Source organism: Drosophila mauritiana, chromosome 3L (genome assembly GCF_004382145.1).
Source record: "Drosophila mauritiana strain mau12 chromosome 3L, ASM438214v1, whole genome shotgun sequence".
NCBI lineage: Eukaryota > Metazoa > Arthropoda > Insecta > Diptera > Drosophilidae > Drosophila > Drosophila mauritiana.
The window spans coordinates 22,580,829-22,604,170 of NC_046669.1; the positions used below are offsets into that span (position 1 = coordinate 22,580,829).

At 35.7% G+C, this 23,342-nt stretch overlaps 2 protein-coding genes and 1 long non-coding RNA gene across 3 annotated transcripts; 2 read left to right on the forward strand and 1 right to left on the reverse strand.

The window, feature by feature from the left end:
- The first annotated feature begins 496 nt into the window (after positions 1-496).
- On the forward strand, positions 497-3,385 carry LOC117141685. Its single transcript, XR_004459498.1, has 3 exons — positions 497-1,331; positions 2,115-3,302; positions 3,356-3,385. It is a non-coding gene; the product is annotated as an uncharacterized LOC117141685 (long non-coding RNA).
- A 500-nt stretch (positions 3,386-3,885) lies between these two features.
- LOC117141678 (catenin alpha) lies at positions 3,886-18,999 on the reverse strand. The gene is made up of 12 exons (XM_033305274.1): positions 18,772-18,999; positions 16,436-16,812; positions 13,901-14,218; positions 12,804-13,007; positions 11,626-12,310; positions 10,482-10,633; positions 9,921-9,993; positions 9,317-9,384; positions 9,073-9,254; positions 4,446-4,686; positions 4,273-4,389; positions 3,886-4,214 (listed from the first exon to the last, which is right to left on the reverse strand). Exons 1-12 carry the CDS (start codon positions 18,941-18,943, stop codon positions 4,050-4,052), a joined length of 2,754 nt encoding a protein of 917 aa, XP_033161165.1. The 5' UTR covers positions 18,944-18,999; the 3' UTR covers positions 3,886-4,049.
- Positions 19,000-20,054: 1,055 nt separating this feature from the next.
- On the forward strand, positions 20,055-21,751 carry LOC117141386 (cytochrome c oxidase subunit NDUFA4). The gene is made up of 4 exons (XM_033304801.1): positions 20,055-20,152; positions 20,210-20,256; positions 20,314-20,460; positions 21,602-21,751. The coding sequence occupies exons 2-4, from the start codon at positions 20,215-20,217 to the stop codon at positions 21,662-21,664; spliced, it is 252 nt and encodes an 83-aa protein (XP_033160692.1). The 5' UTR covers positions 20,055-20,152; positions 20,210-20,214; the 3' UTR covers positions 21,665-21,751.
- The last annotated feature ends 1,591 nt before the right edge of the window (positions 21,752-23,342 follow it).

Genomic DNA, 23,342 nt, shown 5'->3' on the forward strand with positions numbered 1-23,342 from the left:
ATTAGTGCGAAAAAATGTGAAATAGAAAGTTAACATTTTAGCATATAGGAATACAACTATTAAAATGAATTTAAATGTATGAATTTGTTACAAAATAAAGTTAATTTATAAACAGCAAAAGCACTTTTAATTTTGTTGTTAGGTATTGTGATTATACTTATTCTGTCAGGGTAAATAAAACAAATATTATCTAAAATTACAAATGACACAATGATATATAATATAAATTATTTGAAAGTATTACATTGGCCAAAATGATTTTGGCATGCCTATAGAAATTGTCAAGAGTTCGCCAATAACTACTTGCCGGTCACATCCCTAACAACGTATGTATATAATAATACATCCTACGTTCAGTGAATGGTTATAAGAAGTAAGAGACTATTACTTCTTCTGCTACGGCTTTCTACAGCTCTCGACTACGGCTTTTATACTTTAATTCTGTTTAACTTATTTGCGGCAACTTCTTCGCACGTTCTTTTCCCGCGGACTGTTAACCGACTTCCAACTTCTAGTGCTGCCAACTTCTCTCTCCAACCAAGGGTGCCAACTGCTCAATATATCGCCTGCTTACATACGGTCATCCTGCTAAGCGTCGTCTGTCCCATCTCCATAACTTATGTTATCTACGCTTGTTGAGGTATAATTTGGACCTTTAAACTCCACAACCTTCTTAACGTCAGATCGACCACATCGTTTCACTTTGACCACTTCGAATGGGTAAAAAAAAGTATTAGCCACCGGTGACGAACTGCGTCCGCTTTTGCATCTGTATGCTAACTTTTCGGTGCATTTCTTGACTCTCATTCCCAAAATCCTCCATCAATTTTTGTTTCAAGAGCTTAGTTACCATGTCTGTAATTTTGGTCAGCATCTTGTTACCAAAAATCAGGTCGAATGCGGCTCTTTGTGTTGTAGAATAAACATGTGACTTTATTGCGTTTTGGACTTCGGCAACGAAAATATACGATTCAGTTGTATTGTCTGTAGAAAGTTTTCTAATGATGGACAGGATAACTCGCTTGACTCGCTTTATCTGGCAGTTTCTTCTGAATCTGAATCGTATTTGGCTTCATGAAAAGTGCCTGAGGTGAAAGCTCTATCTGTCACGATCCTAGCAGGAAATCCAAAAATGTTTGACAATTTATCCAGATTTTTTATACCTCCATCGGCTCCTAAAGTTTTTGTAAAGAACAACGACACAAAAATTTCAAAAATACTTTAACCATTGCAAAAATGTATTTTTAAAGTTTTGCTTTAGAATCCATTGGGACTAGATGATCCAGATGTAGCGTCTGTAAGGGTTGACCTCCTGTGTCCATCCAATTCAGGTAACCCTTCTGCTTACCAATCTTTTTATTGGTCATTATGCACTTTTTGCATGTGGCGATAACCTGTGACACCTTTCGTTCCATGTCCATCTACTTGCGCTTCAGTTATAACCCTATGCTACATAGTATTTTATACATAGTATTTTTAAAGTTTTGCTTTAGAATCCATAGGGACTAGATGATCCAGATGTAGCGTCTGTAAGGGTTGACCTCCTGTGTCCATTCAATTCAGATAACCCTTCGCTTACCAATCTTCTTATTGGTCATTATGCACTTTTTGCATGTGGCGATGACCTGTGACACCTTTCGTTCCATGTCCATCTGCTTGCGCTTCAGTTATAACCCTATGCTACATAGCCTTGGGTACAAAGAGAAGATAACGACAGTCAACAATGTTTGTACAAAATATCTCCCTTTAACTTGTATCATGCGGTCAGCGCTATGCTCCACTGCAAACGAATAATCATGCACAGACAATATCCGATGCGCAACCTCGCGAGGTACTTCCATCTTTACAGTTTGGGTATAAAACGCTGCGCGGTCAGTTACTAATACAAAGTTTATGTCCAGAAAGTAGTGTCTAAACTTATCAATCCCAAGTGTAAAATGCAAGGGTTCTCGAGTGGTTTCTTGTTGGCTCAGAGAGTAACATTATGAATCCACACCAAATTAGCAATAGTTTTCACGTGCCTTTTCAAACTTTACTCCTCTGTATTTTCTGTATACCGCTTAGCTATCGATTACAAACTAATGGTTTCTTCTTACATATTCCTGGACAACAAGCCGCATGTTACACAAGTATGCTGCTGGCTGTAGATATGTCGTTCTAAAACGCTATCAGAGGTCTCTTTACTCCACAAAAATAATGGATAAACATATTCTCCAAATCGCTGAAACAACGATGCGCTAAGTTCATAATTTGAAGCGTCTGTGTGCAGTTCCGTGGGAGCATTCTGTGAATAGATTTTAAGAACTGGTTCTTGGCAAAGGCTGATTAGATGCGTTCAACTCCTCGGTGTTCATCTTTAATACATCAATTTAAAACGGAATACAAAAGTACACGGCTTTGATATTTACCCATCATATCCTGATGTTCTTAATGCTAAACTAAAGCTTAGACCAAATGGAATCGAGTATTTTGAGAATAAAGCGCAAGTTGAGTTACAACAACTCTTAAACCACACAACTTCGCGGATTCTTGATATGCAGTATGAAACTTTCAAAGCAAATACCAACTCGATAGAATGCCAATTAATATTTAGCTATGGATAAGATGGATCAACTGGTCAAAGTATTTATAAGCAACGTTATGAGGAAATCGGTGCTGTATATGATGGATCGCTGTTTGTTACTACAATTGTGCCATTAAAATTAGTAGACAATTAACAAAAAATAATTTGGATCAACAGATCGCCACAATCTATACGGTTTTGTCGTCCTTTAAAAATGGAATTTATTAAGGAAACTCGAGAGCTTATATTAGCAGAAAAAGAAAACTTGGATACCCAGACTCGTAATCTGCACATATATTTGCATAAAATAAACAACATTAATATATTTGTAAAATATGTCAAATATAATTGTTTGGTGCCTGTTGGCTGTCTTGGTGAGCAAGCGTCCGAATCGAGGAACAAATTATATAAGAGCGATCGGAGAAGACATGCAAGAAAATGCAGTTGCCTAGATACTATGACCGATATTTTTAACAGAGCTCTAGATACGTCTGATCCTTTGTTGTCTAGTATTTATCTAAAAGAAAGACAAAGGAAAAATAAAAACAAAAATATGCCGCAAGAGGTAATTTCTCTACTTAAATCACCATGCGTTGGATGATCATGGTGATTGTCAGGACATCGACGAGGGCGAGGAGGACGATGAAAGAGAACTTCTACAGAAAGATCATGAACTTGATGTAATAGCCTCAGACGAAGTTTTTTTTTTAAATTAATAAATAATAAGTTTAGTTTTTTTGTAAGTATACTAATATAACAATGACATATGATCAATTTATTTTTTAATTTCAGGACAAAATGATTTGGACCATCATATACATCTTAATATGATTTTATTTTATTTGATTTTCTGTATATAATGTCAATAAAATATGTAATTAAATATAGATTCAAAATTTTTTTTCTTTGGTAAGGTAAATATTTTTATGGCATATCAGCCAGATCGTTTATATGGCAGCTATATGAAAGTTGACCAAATCACTTGAAACTTTGTGAATCATCTTGGGGGAAGTAAAGAGTAACACAAACCACATTTGGTGAAGATGATATGTCATCATTTCGAATTTCTGCCAAAAAACACATAAAAAACCACAGTGCACTGTATGCGTAGAAAAGAGCTGTTCGCTGTAGCGCTCTCTCGCTCTCGAACAAAAATTAGAGAGAGCCTGGAGCCACCTCTAGAGCCACGGCCAAAATACCGTATGGCGTTACGCATCTTGTTATTCTATTGTCTTTGGTCTTACCGTACACGCAACATTAGATTTGAGAAATGTCCGCCCTTAAAAGAGGAATTTTGTCAAAAACGATTTATATATGAATATTTTATTATATTATATAGGGTCGATTAGAGTTATATAAGAATGTAATTGTCGATAAAACTGAATTGATTACAGCATTAAGATTGCTTTAATAACCAGAGATGAACGCAATGATTTGATACTACTCTGTGTATGGTAATTAATAAATATTGATGTAAAATCAATTTTTAAACAGCGTCAGCAGGACTCTGAAATTCAGATAATGCATGTATTGGGTTTTGAACCTTTTTTTGAGATCCCTTGCGAACTTTCGCCCGTACTTCTTCTGGTTTTTCCGGCCTGACCAATGGTTTTTTCTCTGGTGCTTTCATCTTCCATACAACAATTGGAGACTATAAAAAATTTAAATAGTTTTTATTTTTGTATACCTTTGTACTTAAAAAAACTTACAGACACTGTTCCTTGCCTGGTATACTTTGTGGATGCCACATATGAGTACTTTACAGTTAATACAACGGCGTTCATTAAATTTTTAGCTGCTTGAATTAACGATGTAGCGCTGTCCAGCTATAAAAATCACACTTTTAAATATCAGTCTTCATCATCTTCAATATTATACGTACCCCAGAAACTATAAGTTCACCGCTTATATTTTGAACGTCTGCTTTTACTTTTGAAGTTATTTGGATTTGATGACAATACAGGGCAATGCGTTGCAAATACGCTAAGAGGTCCTTTTTCGTGCTGCTTTCTGGGCATTGCTCTGCTATTTCCCTGGTTAGTTTATCCAACTTTGTACCAGCTTCGGAAATTTTTTTTGCTGCGTTAATAACATCCATAGTAGTTTTTAAAGGTCCTCGTCCTCTGCAAAAAAAAGTTCTCATTTGGATATAATCAAATAAGATTTTAAACAGCGCCCTTTTAGTGAGCACTGCAGTGTAGCTTAAATAATGCCATTTCGAGACCTTGGGAACCTTGGGACCTTGGGTATTTGTTGTTGGCCGCACCCACAAAACTATCACGCCCAAAATTATTTAAAATGTTTACATTTTTACATTTTATTGTTCCCAAACAAATTTGACCGATATTGAAAAAAACATTTTGGCACGCCCAATGTTTCAACCAAAATTTTTGAATTTCTACTTCGCACTCCATCTAGATAAATCACCGTTGACTGACAAACGAGGAACTCGACTATATTGTTATCTCATGTTATGTATTCCTTACTCGTGTTAATATAATTTTAATAAACATTTTGAAAAAGGAGCAAACAAATTTGTTGTTGTGGTATCTAAATATAATATCTAGACCAATTTAAAAAAACAACGTATTATGAAGACGACACCTAAGTTTATGTCTTCAGCTATTGCCAACATTGCATACACAATTAGTCACACCTCAGCTTTAGTTATCTACGCAGATCAGCTGTGTGATCATCTAAGCTCTCCCATCTCGCACTCTCGCTCTGCAATTATGTCGCTCATTGTCATTCACTTTCGTCCCTTATGCATATTCGCATCGACGCAGAATCTCGTTCGCTGCAACCAATAAACATCTTCGTTCGAAATCGATACATAAAACTCGTCTTTTCAATTCTCGCAAAAACAGCTAATTGACCCCGATATAAACTTTATATAGTGCAAATCATACAAAGCTGTTTAAGCTTTAACTTTAATTAATTCGCTGCTGGTGCTGAGTGCTTTGTTCGACAACCATTTTTGTGTTTGCAATATTAAGGCAAAATTAATGGTAACATTAAATGAAACTTCGTTGTTTCAACAAAGAGCTCTTGAGCCTGATTTGGAGTGTCTGTTTCTGCTGTTTCGTTGTTCTTGCTGTTACCTTGGCTGGCGACTGCAATTTATAATAGAGTGGAACTTTTAGCGGACTCCTTATCAAGCTCTGCAATAACTTCGTTTTTCCGTTCTTCATGTGCGTTTGGAGCTGATCAATGAGCTTCAGCAAACATTCAGAAAAATTCTCAACGATCTCGAAGAACTTGATTTTGAGGAATTGAAAGTGATTTGAGTATATATTGTATATATATATTGTCGTCATCAGCTACGTCCGCTCCACCAGCGTCGCTGCCCCCCTTCATCAGCACACCAAATTCGTCGAAAAAAAACGTATGAACACCTCCAACACTTTATAAAATTTAAAGTAAAACAAGAGAGAATGCTATAGTCGAGTTCCCCGACTATCAGATACCCCTTACGAAGCTAGTGGAAATGCGAACACGAAATTTCATCATTTTACTGGCGGGGCAAAAAGTTGTATGGGAAATCGATAGAAATTAACAGGACTAATAAAACTATGAAAAAATATCCAAAATTTTTTTAAAAATGTGGGCTTGACAATTTTTGGGCGTGACAACGGGCGTGGCAAAAATTTTTTTTTTGCAAATCGATAGAAATGTACAAGACTAATATAAATGTGTAAAAATATCAACACGGGGTAACATGAGTCAATAAACTTGGGCTGCGTCTTTATCTCTGGAATTTGTATGTATCTCAACCTTTTAGCTTTCACAGATCCTGAGATCTCGACTATCATACGGACAGACGGGCATTGCTAGATCGGCTCGGCTCTTGACTTTGATCAAGAATATATATACTTTATATAGTCGGAAACGCTTCCTTCTGCCTTTTCAACGAATGATAAAAAAGGTGTCGATGAATTCGGTTATAAGAAGACGTGATCACCACGTAAAGCTTATTAACTGGGTTTCGAAAAACCTTGAAGAAGCTAAAATGAGACGGAAAACGAGCGTGGAGTATCTGGGATTTCCTGTGTCCAGATGTGGAATTCAAACTTCACCAGAAATGGTACAAGCCTTATACAATATTGAAATCCCGAGAACCCCGAGAAGGCGAAAATGGCAAAATAAGTGCTAATCACTCAAGGAAAGTGATTAGTTAAACTAATTAAAGCCTTTGAAAAACTAAGGGAAGTATTGGCCTCTGAAGATGTCGGTTTGAGATATCCAGATTTCAAAAAACCCTTTGACCTACAGCTGCGGTTAAAATAATAGCACTACTGCAGGTGGAAAGTTGATTTCCTAAAAAAAGGTATTGAATGTTTATTTTTTTTAAAGTCTGATTGCATGAATAATAAGTACCATATGTTGTCTCTCTAAGCAAGAAATTTTGACTCTCTCAATGTAACGGTTCTTTTTGTTTTTGGGCACTTTCTGCAAAAGGGCGCTAAATGAGGAGGTAACAAAAATAGCACTGACCACGTTTTTGCTGAATAAAATTAATGGGAGTGATTGCTTTGGGTTTTTTTTCGACATATTTTGAAAAAAGGAGTTGCATTAAAGGTTTTAAATGAATTTTTTTCAAAAGAAGACCAAAAATTCTCTAGTTAAGGGTCGGGGAAAGCATTTTACCGTCGAAATAAGGAATTTGATTAAAAACATGATCTCTGAAGGTAAAACCTACGCTAAAATGGGACGGTTTGTTGGTTTTTCAAACAAAATGATCCGCAACGCACTTCTGTTTGTCGAAAATAACGAAAAACGTGGAAGAAAGCCCTCTATGTCCAACGTGGAGATCAAGCGCTTGGTTCGGCAAAGCAAGAAGGAGCCTTTTAAGCCGGCGACGGAACTGAAGAAGGCGCTCCAAATAGCTGCAAGCGTGGAAACAGTTCGCAAACACTTAAGACAAAACAACCTTAATGTGTGCAGTCCCAGAAAAGTCCCGCTTCTGACTGCGAATCATGTGGCAAAGCGAATCTTATATGCCAAGGTACGCAAGGACTGGCCTGTGGAGAAGGGGCGCCACATTTTGTGGTCAGATGAGAGCAAAATTGTTTTTTTTTGGTGGGAAAGGCTCTCGGTCTTATGTTCGTCGTCCACCACGAGCTGAATATAATCCTCGCTTTACCTTTAAGACGGTAAAGCACGTGCGATCAAACATCATGGTATGGACGTGCTGTTCATACTATGGAGTAGATCCGATCCATATGATTCAAGGCATCATGGATCAGCACATTTACACAGATATCCCGGAAAATGTGATGGCGCCATAAGCCGAGGATGAAATGCCGTTTTTTTTTTGGACATTTCAACAGGATAACGACCCAAAACACACGAGGAAGAAGGCTCGAAAGTGGTTTGAACAGAAATCGATCCGAGTAATGAAATGGCCTGCTCAGTCACCCGACTTGAATCCAATCGAAAAACTTTGTGCGGACGTGAAAAAAAGGTTTCTGAAGCCAAACCCAACAATATCGAGGAACTTTGGATTCATAGGAGATCGAGGAGCAAGGATTCATGGAGCAAAATTCCTCAAAAACGGTACCAGGACTTGGTGGACTCCATGCCAAGAGGATGCGCAGCTGTCATTGCCTACAATGGTCACGCAACCAAATATTAAGATTCTTTAAACATAGTTCTTAAGATATAATCCATTTGTTGAACTCCTATTTTATTTTTTTATTTAGTTTTAGCAAAATACGAGAAACAGTGCTATTTTTGTTACCGCCTAAATTTGAAGGTTTTTTTTGTTTTACCAATTATTTTTAAAATATCCATTAGATCTGTTACCAATTTTATTATTTCGATTGAAAATCATTGTAGTATTTAAGATTAGTTTAAAAAATTATGAAAAAATGTCAGAAAATAGAGAAACGATGGGGCAAACACGAAATGTGCTTATGGTGCTATTATTGTTACCGCAACTGTATATGAAGTGAGAAATCTCACCTCAGCCGCTGACATATGCTGTGGCCGATAAGAATCCCAATGCCAAAAACATGCGCCGCCTCCCCAAAACAAGGCCAATTGCAACAATTCCCAAATTGACATTAAACCCATAATAAACTACCCCTTTATATGTATTAAATATAAGCCTTTCAATCGTACAGCTCAATGTAATTTCTTACCCAACAAACAAAACTAATCCGAGTGACCTAGTTCTTAGTTAGCTTAGACTTCCTAATTTGCTTATAGTTTTATCCGTTACTCGTAGAGTATACATTGCATCGGTTTCACCGTAACACTTTTCCCTAAAAAGCTTTTCAGACCGAGAATAATTTTTGTGTCTTAAGAGTAGGTAACGAATACCAATTTCGATTCGGCATTAATTCGGATGTCTTCCTAAATGTGTCGTATTAAATTATAATATGTAAAAAACAACTGGTATAATTCTAATTCATTCATTTACCCGTAAAGATTTTGTTTGTGAAAAAAAGGTGAAATAAATATTGTTAACCAAAATGTCTAAGAGAGATATCTATAAGGAAACTTACCTAGTAAAATCCGTCATTTCCATCATAATCATACACATATGTTTGGCCAGAAAAATAATGTCATTTCCAGTGTCATCCCATTTAGCAACTTCTGAATCAAACGTTAGTTTTTCCCTACGGAATAACTCCACTTGCTGAGCAATTTTTTGTTTGTCTTCTTCCGTCATTTTCCGCATTGCTTCCTGAAATACATATTGTTGTATCCATATTTATCGGTATATATGATTGGCAAGCAATGACTTACTCGAGCTGTACATATGCCACTTATATCGGGATATTCGTCAACGGTTTGATCGCCGGTATGAGCACTTGCTAAATAATAGAAAACAAAAAAAATATGCTAGTGAGTTGACATACAAACTTCTGCAACACAAAGTATTAGTCGAGAAAATTGTGTACTAATTTGCATTTTTAAAATTAAAATTTGTGATTACTACAAATTCAAAAATACTTATTTTGAAAAACAAACAGCACAGAGCTCAAGACCATAAAAAAAAACAGTAGAGAATGCTATAGTCGAGTTCCCCGACTATCAGATACCCGTTACTCAGCTAGTTTGAATGCGAACGAGAAATTTCATTATTTTTCTGGGATATCGATAGATTTTGGGGAATAAAATGAGAAACAATTTCAAAATTGTTCAGAAGTTAGGGCGGTATAGTGTGCGTGGTAAGAAGTTTTTGACAAATCGGGTGAAATTTACAAGACTAATAAAATTATAAAAAAAACGGATATCTTAATCTTAATATCTCTCTCCATTTTGCCGTTATTATTATTAGGTCAGAAAAAGTGGATAAATTCCACACCTTCATACGATTTTTTGAAATAAATATGCCCATTTTACTCACATCGACTTCGGGTTTCCAAGGTTAAGTCTTCAACTGGCTCAAATTCAGTATCTGTGTCAAGGTCTTCCGAGCTCTAAAAATAAAAAGATATTATTAGCAATTTGAATGTTGTCTTTAGAACCAAATTAGGTCGTAAATCAATAATTTGTTACATATTCTATTATAATCTGTAAGTTTAAAATGATTGAGATCCTATTTTCTGAAGTGTTGCAACTCGTTGGTGCTTTTGTTCTTCTTTTGAAATCTGTCGTTCTTGTTCAGAAATCTTATTCTTATTCTTATTGCATTAAGAATTGTTTTGAAAGAATAAGAAATGATAAGAAGTTACGTTTCGGAGTTAGTCTATAATAATCAAAAATTCTTCATTAGCATTTTAAGCCGTTTGTCCGCATAAGCGAATTCTCGTGAGCTTTAGGACAAAGGACATTGCCACCGGCTCTGTAAAATAATATAATATTGACTCTTAATACATTTTCAATCACATGCAGTAAAATGCAGTAATGCTTCGAGTGTAGAAGCCAAATCACAACTCTAAAGAAATGGGCATCTTATACTACTTACTCGATTCATTAAAACGGCTCTTCGAATTTCACGAACTCCATCGTAAACCAAACGAGAAGCATCAATAAAGTCATTTTCGTCAACATCCTTATTGGAGTTATTTGAAAGGGCTCCAACGGCTGCTCCCACACGTTGGTCAAATTTCATCATAACTAAAAGAAAAACATTATTTATTGGCTTCGCGTACAAAGATTTTACGTAGGTAAATAGTCGGTTTGAAATTGGTATGCACACCCGCCAGTGACCAAGACTTTTGGAATATGCACGATAATAATAGTTATTTATCTTATATTAAAATATATTATCGGGCATGCTCCGGTAACAGAATTCGTAAGTATTTTGCGATTTCGAATTGAAATCGAAAAAACGGTGCTCCGGTTTTCGAAATCGCAATATTTTTCGATTTGTAAAACGGGCTCTTTTGTCTGGCCGTAATGAAAAGTAAAGCCTTTTTTTACATCAAATCAGAGCGTATTTACTAAGGGAAAAAAGTTTACTCAGTGGTCTATTGATGTTTATTCCACACCACCACAAGATCATTCTGCCACTTAGTTATATACTTATAAAACATAAAAGAATTCAGTAATTCATTTAAATGAGGACCTAAAGGGTTCTTTGTATGCTATTTAATTTATTTACTGAAATGGTCAAAGTGCAGTGAAAAAGTAATAGCCTGGAAAACAGCTTAAACAGTTGTTTGCTGCTTACAAAACATTCCGATAGCAAACATTTTACGAAAACCAAAGCACCTAAAAACGAAATCGAAATTGTTTGCCCAAAAGAAAAAAAAATTACGATTACCGGAGCACGCCTATATATTTTATTATATATTCATTCCTTATAAATGGCAAAGACCATAGTATTAAAATATTATTATATATAATTTAGACAGCACAAACATTTAAATTTTATTATAGCTCACTAATATATTGGCATCAATAATGAAAATTTTGTTTTCCAAAAACAAAAGTTATGGTGATATTATTGATATTCATTTAAGAAATTTGAGAACTCTATATGGGAACATATATGGCCAAAACGATTTAATGTACTATTTACATGTAAATGTAAAAAATTAGAATTAATAGCAACCAATATTTATAAGTAACATATATATAGTATTACATTGAAAATTAACACATACCTTGATCTCGTAGAACTTTGACTGCTTCTAAGACTCGTTTGGTGTAAATACATGGTTCATAATTGTCCATTTCAGCTTCAACAACATTACAAACTCGTGATGATCGACCTTGAATAGCACCAGCAGTTGCACGCAAATCCCTGGCATCACCAACTTGTAAAGCCATTACACATTTGTTTACATCTTCGAGAATGTGATTCTCAGATACTGCTAAAAAGTCGTCAATTGTTGTAATATCATCCACGGCCTCGGTTAAAATACGAACTTGCACCTCCCAGGCTTGTCGATAAGTAGTCATATTTTCTTGAGCTACTTTTGAATTCGGTCGAACAGTCAATATCGATGCTGCATTTATAACTTGCGGACAAAGACTTTCAATTTGGGCAGCCGCATACCGAACCATTTTAACACCATCTTCATTGTTTGACATGCTACATACTAAGTTTGCTACTTCAACTAGTTTTTCAGCATGCTTGGTGAATATTTCGGACTTTTCCCGAACTTTTTTTTCATTTCCCGATTTCGCAGCTTCAATTAAATCTAGCAAAGGAGTTGTAGTCTCCAAAAAAGAGTCCGAAACATGATCCACAACAGCCTTTCGCAATTGCCTTCTTAGGTCACGAGTCTTTCGACACATTTGATCAATCGCTCGAGAGAGTCCTGGGCTGTTATCTTTTTGACTCATCTAAACGTATAATATGGTTAAAACAAGAGAGAACGCTATAGTCGAGTTACCCGACTATCAGATACCCGTTAATCAGCTAGTGCAAGTGGGACCGGGAATTTTCAACATTTTCAGGAATATCAGTAACAATTGGGAAAAAATAAATTTTATTAATCTTAGTTGTGGGCGTGCCAGTTTTGGACGGTTTGTGGGCGTTAGGAGGGGCGTGGCAAAATGTTTATCGTATACAAGTGAAAACCGGCAAGACAAATAATAAAACAAAGAAATATCAAAACAGTTTTCAAAATTGTGGGCATTGCAGTTTTGGACGGTTTGTGGACGTTTCAGTTTTCGCGTTTGTGGGCGTCAGCGATGTGTAAATGTCCCTGAAAATCGAGGCGTTCAAACGGACAAACCAGATCGAAGCGCTTTCTTCTATCTGTTACATACTATTCAACAAATTTACTCGACGAGTAACGGGTATAAATATAATAATTGTAAGTATGTTACTCACGTTTGACATATATTCAGATAGCAAATCCTGTAAAGCCTGTCGCACAGCATTGCATTCGGCCACAATTCTCTCTCGTCGCTCGTCTCGAGTACAATCTGCATCCGCCATCAATGCTGCTGCACTAATAATACTTTCCAGCCGCTCCTCGAGCAATTGACGTGAACGCTTTTCGCTGTAGGTCATGGGATCCATAACAATTCCCTCCTGCAGTGTAGAAGACCAATAACAATCGATGAACAAATAGCATAATGATAAGAACAAGAGAGAGAGAATACCCTGACTACACGAAACACGGTACTCAGCTAGTGAAAGCGAGAACGCCAAATTTTATAATTATTCTGGCATATCCTTAGATGTTGGGGAATAAAATGAGAAGAGAGAGCTTGCGCTGCGTCTTTGTCTCTGCTATTGATCCTGATCAAGAATATATATACTTTATATGGTCGGATACGATTCCCTCTACCAGTAAATAAGGTATGTGGCAACAAATAAATATCTTTACGATCAGTATCAACAGCCCAGTCAAAAAATTTAATTCTCAGTTTTAAAACTGCATTAAACTCTTCCCAAAGGCTGTTGTATCGGAATATCAATTGCTATAATTGGAATATCAAAAATTAATAAGGCCTCAGCTCACCGCAGCTTATACCCTATTAAAACTATTTTTCGTTTGCGTCGAATGGATGGGCAGACATATAAACGGTGTAGCCATACCGACTACCCTATCAATGGTGATCCGGAATATAATCATGTATGTATATAATTTATAGGGTCGATAACGAATCCTTCCTACTAATAATACCCCGTAAATAGGTTCAAATTTGTCTTATAGTACCCAATAATCCAAACACTTAAAATTATTTTAATAATTACTTTAAAAATTTTTAAGACGAAGACTAAAACGAAATGATATGGTTTATATGGTTAAAAAAAGACCCAAGTGTGTAAAGATTATTTTTTCTTTCTTTTGGTGTAATGTTAACGCTACAATCTACAAAATAAAGCACCGTAGACAGTAAGTGTCAATTAGTTTTAAAACCGATACTGAAACCATTTTAATGTAAAAGATTAAAAAAAGAAAAAGATAGAATTCTTACGTCAAAGTCGTCCAATGCTGCAGCCAGCTCTCCCGCTCCGCTGTATATATCTGTCGGTTGGGATGACTTTCCTTGGGCAACATCGCTGATAGTATTTACAGCATCGCAAACTTGTTTTAGAATGAAATCGCGATTTACTTTTGCTAGATCTAGTTCCGGATGACGAACGTATACTTTTGATGCAGTTAACAGCATAGTTGAATGTTTTTTAAGCATCGCCCGAGCAGCTGCTAAATCGTCCCTTAATTGGGGATCCTTAAGTTCTTGCTGACGTTTGGCTGCCTGTTTTATGAGTTCTCCTGCATTGCGTCCGAATTGCTATAAAAAATAAAATATTAGAACATTTTTGTGGACTTTATTTTTTTTCATAGATTAATTATAAAATTGATCAAATTTAAGGGTTTGATTGGCGTTTCAGTCGTAATCACTGCATATTGTAGCATGTCCATTTTCTGAATTTTTTTTTTTAATTTAACGGTAGAAGTCTTACTAATGACACCTCCTCATTTGTTAATATTTGACATTTAGTTCAAAGGACACTCACAAAAAAGTTTAGCGTATTTTTAATATTTGCACTTTATTCGGTTAGTTTCTCTGTCTGAAACTTATATTCTAACACGGTCTCTAACGAAAGTCTCAAAAGCTGCCCATAACCTTTTCCAACTTTCAGTACAATCATCCTTTTCCAAAATACAGACATTATGCAAAATGGGTTTATGTAATGCAATTTTTTTTTAATATTTCATCGGAAAATTATACAAATATATATATACAAATTTTGTACTGTAAAAAGAACAGAGTATGGTGTTTTTGAGATGATATGGCGGCATTTATTGGTTCAATATGTTTTAAAAATTTATTATAAGCTAGTTGATATACGCGTATTTATAGTGATTCTAATTATTTGGTTGAAAATCAATTGATTTTTTTTACCAGAGAAATAGTTAAATCGAAAAAAAAGTATCACTGTTCATAAGTATTGGCGGGCAGTTTCTTTTTTGTGCGTTTTTTAGGTGAAAGGAGGGGCGCGGCCACAGTGTTTTAGGTATACAAGTAAAAATTGGCAAGACAAACAATAAAACGATGAAAATATTAACAAACTTAGGCTGCATGTATGTCCTTACAATCTGTATGCTTAATCTCAACCATCTAGCTTTTATAGTTCCTGAGATCGAGACGTTCATACGGACGGACGGCCAGACGGACATGGACAGATAATCTCGGCTATTGATCCTAATCAAGAACATACAGACTTTATATGGCGGAAACGCTTTTTTCTACCTCTTACACACTTTTCAACGATTCTAGTATAACCTATTACTCTATAAGTAACGGGTATAATAAAAATTGTAGTCTGCGATGCTGAATTCCGCATGCCTAATATTAATTATAGCATAGAAATTTGTTGTGTTAGTTACAAATAAATCTCGTTTATCGAAGACTATTGAGGGTCAAAAAATAGAATTGCTCTCATATACACTGTTGGTCTAAGCTTAGACCTTAAGTTGCATACAACTTTGCTTCATATTTATTTATAAAAGGACGTTGAGAAAAGAAGTGGATATGCAAAAACATTTCTTATTTAATATCATATTCAAATGATTATACATATTTAACAAAATTGTGTTCTTCTAACATTTTATTAAAGGTAGTCAAAAATTCTTTTTATAAGAGAAGTATTTGGATTATAACTTAAATTATAAGTTGGAGTTACATTTTTGCAATAACAAAAATAATTTCAGTAATGAGTACTGCCTCCTTCGACCCTTCATAGAATGATACAAGGAATCTAAGTAATTCAAGGAAATCTCGCTCCAAGCACGTTTCGTATTTCTTTCCTCCTTCATATACTTTCCGTTTGAGCCAGCCCCAAGCTCATTCAATTACGTTAAGATCTGCAGAATAATGAATAGGAGCATTGTTTTCTTGAAAAGTCCAAGGAATTGGTCCAAAAAGATCTTTTAATTTTGGAAATACGGACTCCAAACAATGTTTTGAAGCGATCGCCGTTCATCTTTTGATCGATAAAAACCAAGTCAATTGTGCCATATAATGGGATAGCACCCCACACTGTCAATGTTCCGATTGCAAGTGTAGGAAGTCTACTTTTTGACGTTCCAATAAGCTCATAACAGGAGCTTTACCCTTTTTTCTTCAAATGTACCTCGGGTAAACTTTATTGGTTTATTTTTTTTCTATACAAAAGTTTACACTTGTCCACGCAATACGAAGAAATTTAACTGGGTCTAATTCAATGACCAACCGAAAACACGTGTTTACCACAAAAATTTTAGAATCTTCGAATGTACAGTTATGTATTTTTTCGCAAATCAACCAGCTTTGATCATTTTTTTTTTAATATGATTCGATCTTTGATAAGAAAATCATTTTGGACAATAAGAACAAGCATGGAAATGAATAATTGATTTTGTTTAAAAAAAAAACGATGGTGCATCTACTAACCTAAGACCAGCAGTGTACATATCTCTATACAGATACGATAATATTATTTATTTATTTCATTCCGACACATACCCTCATATTATCCATAAGCTCGTCCTGGCTCGAAGCGTTTTTGAGTTTGTTTAGATCATCTTCGACAATATGGAGTGACTTTAATAGCAAATGTACATCAACCATATCAGCTAAAATTAGCAAGCGGGTTACAGCTGACAACAGGTTCCTCGCTGCTCGCACCATATTTCCTCTCTTCAGGGAACTGCACGGATCTTCAGAAAATTCTCTGGCTGCAATGCTCATAGCGTCTCCAGTTTTTTTTACTTCATCCACAGCTGTTAACATTTCTTGTGTAATATCTGGGTTCTCATAAGCGATCTGTTCACCTTTTTGAATAAAATTTTCTGTAGCCTTTTCAACAGCTGCAACTAATGCGCTGGCCCGCTTTGATTTTCCTACAAATACATAATACAAGTTAATACAATAAAATACATTAAACTTGAGAAGATAAATGTAACTTTTATTCTTATACTTATGATTCATTATAAGGAACTAGGAACCACGTTATAAAAGTTCTTTATTTCAATAAATAGATCTTGTCAACGTTGATGATTTCCTCTCAATCACCAAAGAAAAAAAAATTTACAAATGTGTCAACTTACCTAAATAAAGCTGTCAAACACCTCAACCACTATTAATTCGAACAGCATTTGTTCTTTGCAGAATGCAATATTCAACACACGTTATTTTGAATTCTATAATTAATTTTCAATTAAATAATTAATATTACTGTATCGTCGCACCTGGCCACATTTACACATTTAACACGCTTTGGCTTTGATTTTAACAAATTTTGGCAATGTTCTGGAAAAATCGAGTCCCACATCTCTTGCACCTTAATTTTGAGGTCAGAAATGTTCCTATTTGCACCGAAATCGGAGTATTGATTATAGATTATTATAATACTGGGAAGACAATTACTGAAATAAGCAAAAAGTTAAAATTGTCTAAATTGTCGGTGCATGATGCAATTGTTGAAGACATCTGGGAACATTCAAAATAATATTGCAAGCCGAGGCCGAACATCAGCAAAATTGTATAGTCTGATCGTCGCCAATCATTAACAAATTTGGTTTCAGAGTTGTCGCCGAAAATTGGCAAAATTGTCAAGCTAGAAGGGATGAGACTGCATTCCATATTGGATATGGTTTGATTTTTTTTTTTTTAGTATTTTTTTGTTATAAATATATCCAATTATGTACCCAATAACTTATCTGGCCAAGGAAAGACCAATGTTCAAGCTTCGTCACAAAAAATCGTTTGCAATGGGCTCGGGAAAATAGATTTTTATAAGAAAACAAAACGGCATCAAGTAGTGACACTAACTGTCACTATGCCTAATTTTTATTTGTAAACATGCCAATTTTGGAGACACAATTAAGGCATCTAAGCTAGGCGATTATCTTTCGATGTCTAAGCTACTCTCTCTCGCACTCTTATATCTTGTACTCTCGCACTTGCGCCTTTGGCTTAGCGTTCTGTCCTATGGAATTAAATCGCTTATTATAACTCGCTTTCGAAACCTATGCCTCCGCCCATCGATGCCAAATTTTGCTAAACCAATAAAACAATCGTTCGAAGTCGCTACATACAAAACGTCTTTTAATTTCTCCAAAACTGCTAATAAAAAAGCTTATTGGCTCAACAGTAATACAAAACAAGAGAGAATGTTATAGTCGAGTTCCCCGACTATCAGATATCCGTTACTCAATTTACAATTTACTCTACGAGTAACAGATAAAACTACAGCGAACTCTATAGCAGATTTCCTCGACTATCAGATACCTGTTACTTAGCTAGTGGGAGAGCGCATTAGAAATTTGATAAACATGTAACAAAATAAAACACTATCAAAATATACATAGTACACACGGACGAACGGACATTGATACATATATCGACTCGGCTGTTAATACCTAGAATATATATTTATATACTCGCATAAGTCATTACTCTTACACCTTCGGACTCAAATTTAAATAACCACCTCAGAGGTATAAAAAGTATCTGTATATATCACTAATAGTCTATTTTTTGTATATTTTCGCAATCTTGCGTTTTAAGCAGTAAAAGATACTTTCACATTCGTTTTAAGTTTTAAGCTTACTAAATGAAAAAAGCCTGAATTAAAATGCTTTCTATCCTGCAAATTAAAGATTTCCCAATATGTATGTACACAACCGTTTTAGAACATTTTCTATCATTTCTCGTATGTACACAATACTTATAATTAATCAATAAAAAAAAAGAGTATACACGCACGCATAGTTATGCACGACTCGCAAAAAGTTGCTTTTAAATTGAAAGTACTAACATTTAAGTTTTCTAGGCACTATAAGCTATAAACGTTTTACCTTTTTTCTTTTTGCTTGGGCCCTTGGTATTTACAAGAGTAGTTACTTGTAATACAAGGGGTTCAAGTGTTTTTTCAACCGACATTGTGCGAATTTCCAAATTTTTGGGATCCCATTTCAAAGCTATCTGTCCAAAATCGGTTAACGTGCCCATTTTATCAGGTTTTAACATAAACTCTTTAAACGACGACGCCTTTTTTCGATAGTATGTAGTCCACTGATTAGCAATAGTAACAGGATTGTAAGTTTGTAGTGCTGTAAAATACGCAACCTTATGAATATGTCATAGTCCCACTGAGCCACATGGCCTACATAACGAAATCAAGAATATGCTGAATAAGTATGTTAAAAACTGAAATAATTTAACTAGATACCTTGCTTTAGTAATTACTTTAATAAAAACAATCCAAATTGATTTTTAATGATTAAACTATGGTGAAAAATATGTGAGATTCAAGTATTGAAGACGTTTGGGAAAAGTTTTATGATTTTATATCCATTTTAAATACATTACACCAAAAATATTTTATTAAGTGAATGATGCTTATTATTATACTCGATACATGTAGAGTAATATGGTATACTAGATTTTTTGAAAAGTTTCCAAGAGGCTGAATGAGAGCATCAGAATCAATAGATCAGGGATCAATAGTCGAGTCCATCTGGCCATGTCCGTCCGTATGAACGTCGAGATCTCAGGAACAATAGAAGCTAGAGAGTTGAGATTAACCATTAACCATTTAAAGTGACAAAGACGCAGCGCAAATTTTGTAAATTCATGTTGCCACGTCAACCCTAACACGCCCACACTTTGAAAATATGTGTTGATATATTTTCATATTTTTATAAGTTATGTAAATTTTTATTGATTTGTCATAAAACTTTTTGACACGCCCACTCCTAAGATACTATCCGCCCAAAACTGACACGTCCACACTTTGGAACAATTTTAAATATTTTCTCATTTTATCAACCAATATATCCCAAAATATTCATTTTTCGCGTTCGCATTTCTACTAGGTGAGTATCGAGTATCTGATAGTCGGCGGCTTGAAATTATGACAGCGTACCTGTGCGACAAAGAATGTACGCATATAAATTACCTATATAAAATAATATATTCCTTAGATGTCAAAAAATTATTTCCGAGCATGATTTTTGAGCTCCCATTCTAATTAGGCATCCCTCAATACCGGCATGCTGTCATTGCATATAAAATAAAATGACATCTGCCTGTTATAAGTAATTGTATTTTTATGTTTGAGCTAAACATCGATTATGCCGATGTTTGGAAAACATCGATGACATCGCTGTTGCCATCAAAGTATGTCCATATCTAATATATAGTTCCATTCTGTTATATTGGATTGAGTAAAGTTAGGTAATTTTTTATGTGTTTCCATCTTAATATATTTATTACATTTTTATTACAACGCAGACAAAATGCAAGGTCTTGGTCTGCAAAGTCTTAAAAAAAATCCAGCTGTGAGTCTTATGATTATATTAATATATCTGTTGATTGCATAACCGAAATTTGTTCAGTTAATTCCACTTTATGTGTGCGTTGGAGCGGGAGCTATTGGAGCCGTCTACTATATGGCTCGACTTGCAACTCGTAATCCCGATGTCACTTGGAATCGCACATCAAATCCCGAACCATGGCAAGAGTACAAAGAAAAGCAATACAAGGTTAGATTTGCTCCTTGATGTTCATATTTTAAAGGGCCCAGAAAAGCTCTCGACCATGGTTATGTTAGAAAAAAAATTTGGCTATATACATAAATATTTCTTACTTTTTTGGGGATTTATACCGATATGCATATATATTGTAGTTATACCCGTTACTCGTAGAGTAAAATGATATACTAGATACGTTGAAAAGTATGTAACAGGCAGAAGGAAGCGTTTCCAACTGTGTAAAGTATATATATTCTTGATCCGGAACAATAGCCGAGTCGATCTAGCCTGTCTGTCCTTTTGTCCGTCTGTCCGTATGAACGTCAAGATCTCATGAACTATAAAGGTAGAAGGTTGAGATTAAGCATACAGATTCTAGAGACATCGACGCAGCGCAAGTTTGTTGGCCCATGTTGCCACGCCCACAAACCGCCAAAAACTGCCACTTGAAAAATGCTTAAAAACATTTTGGTTTTTTTCTCATTTTATTTACCAATATCTATCGATATCCTAGAAAAATCATGCAATTTCGCTATGACATTTCAACTGGCTGAGTAACGGGTATCTCATGGTCGTGGAAGTCGACTATAGCATTCTCTCTTTTAAATTTATTTTATCGCCCGTGACCAACCAGAAATGTAGGGATCAGCAGAGACTTACACATGGTCTAAAATGTTCCCTTCAGATAGCTTTTGATCGAATTTGTTTACTTCACTAGAAGAGTAGATTCGTTATAATGTATGCAACAAGTAAAAAAATGCCTTCCTGACCTTATCTATTGATGAGGATGACTTCTTTAGATGAACCTCGTTAACCTTTACGATCGTATGCGCCAGGAAACTATGAAAGCTAATAAGTTGAGACTATGCATGTGTATTCAAGAGTCAACTACACAGCGAAGGTACACATGTTTTCACTCTATCACCCACGAGCCCCCCATACACTCCCTGTTACTTAAAAATGTTTTCATTTTTTTTGTATCTGCCTTGCAATTATCTTTTGCTAGGTAAACAACTGTTTGCGTAAGTAATGTAAAACCGATTGCGATCGTACAGTGTTAGCTTACTAAAATCTAAAAATATTTAGATTTACTGTTATTTGTGTTATTTAGAAGAAATATACAATAATATATTGAATCTTACATTTTTTTCAGTTTTATTCGCCTGTGAGGGATTATTCCAAAACTAAGAGTGCTGCCCCAAACTTTGAAGAATAAATTACATTTCTCTAGCAGCTGCAATTTAAAAATGTAAAATGAAATAACTTCAAATTATAAATAAACATAGTGGATTTCGAAAGCGTATGTTCTTATAGATCTTAATATATATATAATACATAATAATTTCAAAATGTAGTGTACTTTTTACATAACATATGGACGTATACTGTTTAAAATTACTTAAAAATACCTTTTGATAATGGTGTTCTATGTTTTTAGAAAGAAAATAATGTTTTAAGAAAAAAGCAAGGCGAATAGAATCATCACTCTAGTGATTTTTGAACACCAAGGGTCTGTTGGTTGAATGTTCTTTGCGTTTAATTTCTGTAAATTTCACTACGGATGGGCAATAATAATCCGCGAGGGAACCTTCTGGTTCTCGACATTTCCAGAGTAGTTAAGTTAATATTAGTGAGGTAAGGGAATAATATATAGGTTAAGAAAAAACACGAGACCAACGGAGGGTACCAGTATATATTTAGAGTAGTTCGGTATAGAAATAAGGCATCGATTAGGAGAAAAAAAGAATTCCCACGGATGACACCTGTATATATTAAGAAATACGGCATAGATTATGAGACGAAACAAGACTAGAGTCCGACAGAGCCAACACCGGCAGTGCCCAACTACACTCGGCAGAGCCAACCGCCAACCCGGCAGATCCCGTACCGCGGCAGAGCCAACCCGGAGAGCTAACACCTGCAGAGCCCGCACATATTGAGAGGAAGAGCCGCGGTCGCATAGCGGTAGAGCGAGACGCATGCATACGACTGTACCAAGCATGCACGCACAGCGAGGTGATTCGTTACTTAGCTTGTGAAAATACGACGGCGATATTTCATAATTTTTCTGGCATATCGATAGATATTGGGGAATAGAACCAATTTGCAGTTTTTGGCATGGCAATAAGTTGTTTGGCCAATCAATAGAAATTTATAGGACTAATAAAAATATGAAAAACAGGGGAGAATGTTATAGTCGAATTTCAGACTATCAAAAACCCTTTAATCAGCTAGTGGGAATGCCAACATGAAATTTCATAATCTTGGGTATCGAGGATATCATATGGATCCTCTGACATCTCGGAAAATTTTCTGTAGTTGAGACTTGCCTCAAAACGAAACAGTAGTGTAATTAACTCTTCAAGGGTATATTTAAAATTACCTGTGGTCTTGTAGAAGTGAGATTTGAAACTCCTGACCCCTGCTTCCCACAGGCCTCCCATGTGAGGGCTCCTGGAGGGTTGAAATGACAGAATAGGCTTTGATGGCTCGACGAGGTAACCTTTCTTTCGTTTCGACTGCCTGGGCACAGACTGGTCCTGCCACTTTTCCGCCCACTGATCCGACTACTCCTCCGGCCACTGATCAGACCACACCTCCGACCTCTGATCCTGCCACTCCTCCGGCCACTAATCCCGCCTCGCTCACTACTCCACTACTCAGCCCACTACAGTTGCTGAGCTTGGAGCAGAGTATTTATTCCTGTAGCGAGGAAGTCTCCCGTGAGGGAGACTTTTTCCGCGCCCGCACAGGTCTATCCGTTGTCGCCACATAGAATGAGAGTGTCCTCTCATTCTTCTTCTGGCCACGAACATTGAGAAGGCTCCGAAAATGTCTCCGTGGTCACGTCTCCTAAGGCCTCTTAATGAATGGCCTTCTTACAGAACCACACG

What these genes read in the sequence shown, in the direction of transcription:
- LOC117141386 (XM_033304801.1), top strand. Translation starts at nt 20,215, where the DNA reads ATGCAAGGTCTTGGTCTGCAAAGTCTTAAAAAAAATCCAGCT. An exon ending in GTCTTAAAAAAAATCCAGCT is followed by an intron (nt 20,257 to 20,313) that starts GTGAGTCTTATG and finishes AAATTTGTTCAG; the next exon opens with TTAATTCCACTTTATGTGTG. An exon ending in ACAAAGAAAAGCAATACAAG is followed by an intron (nt 20,461 to 21,601) that starts GTTAGATTTGCT and finishes CATTTTTTTCAG; the next exon opens with TTTTATTCGCCTGTGAGGGA.
- LOC117141678 (XM_033305274.1), bottom strand. Translation starts at nt 18,943, where the DNA reads ATGTTAAAACCTGATAAAATGGGCACGTTAACCGATTTTGGACAGATA. An exon ending in GTGGCATATGTACAGCTCGA is followed by an intron (nt 9,255 to 9,316) that starts GTAAGTCATTGC and finishes TATGTATTTCAG; the next exon opens with GAAGCAATGCGGAAAATGAC. An exon ending in CCAGGCAAGGAACAGTGTCT is followed by an intron (nt 4,215 to 4,272) that starts GTAAGTTTTTTT and finishes AATTTTTTATAG; the next exon opens with TCTCCAATTGTTGTATGGAA.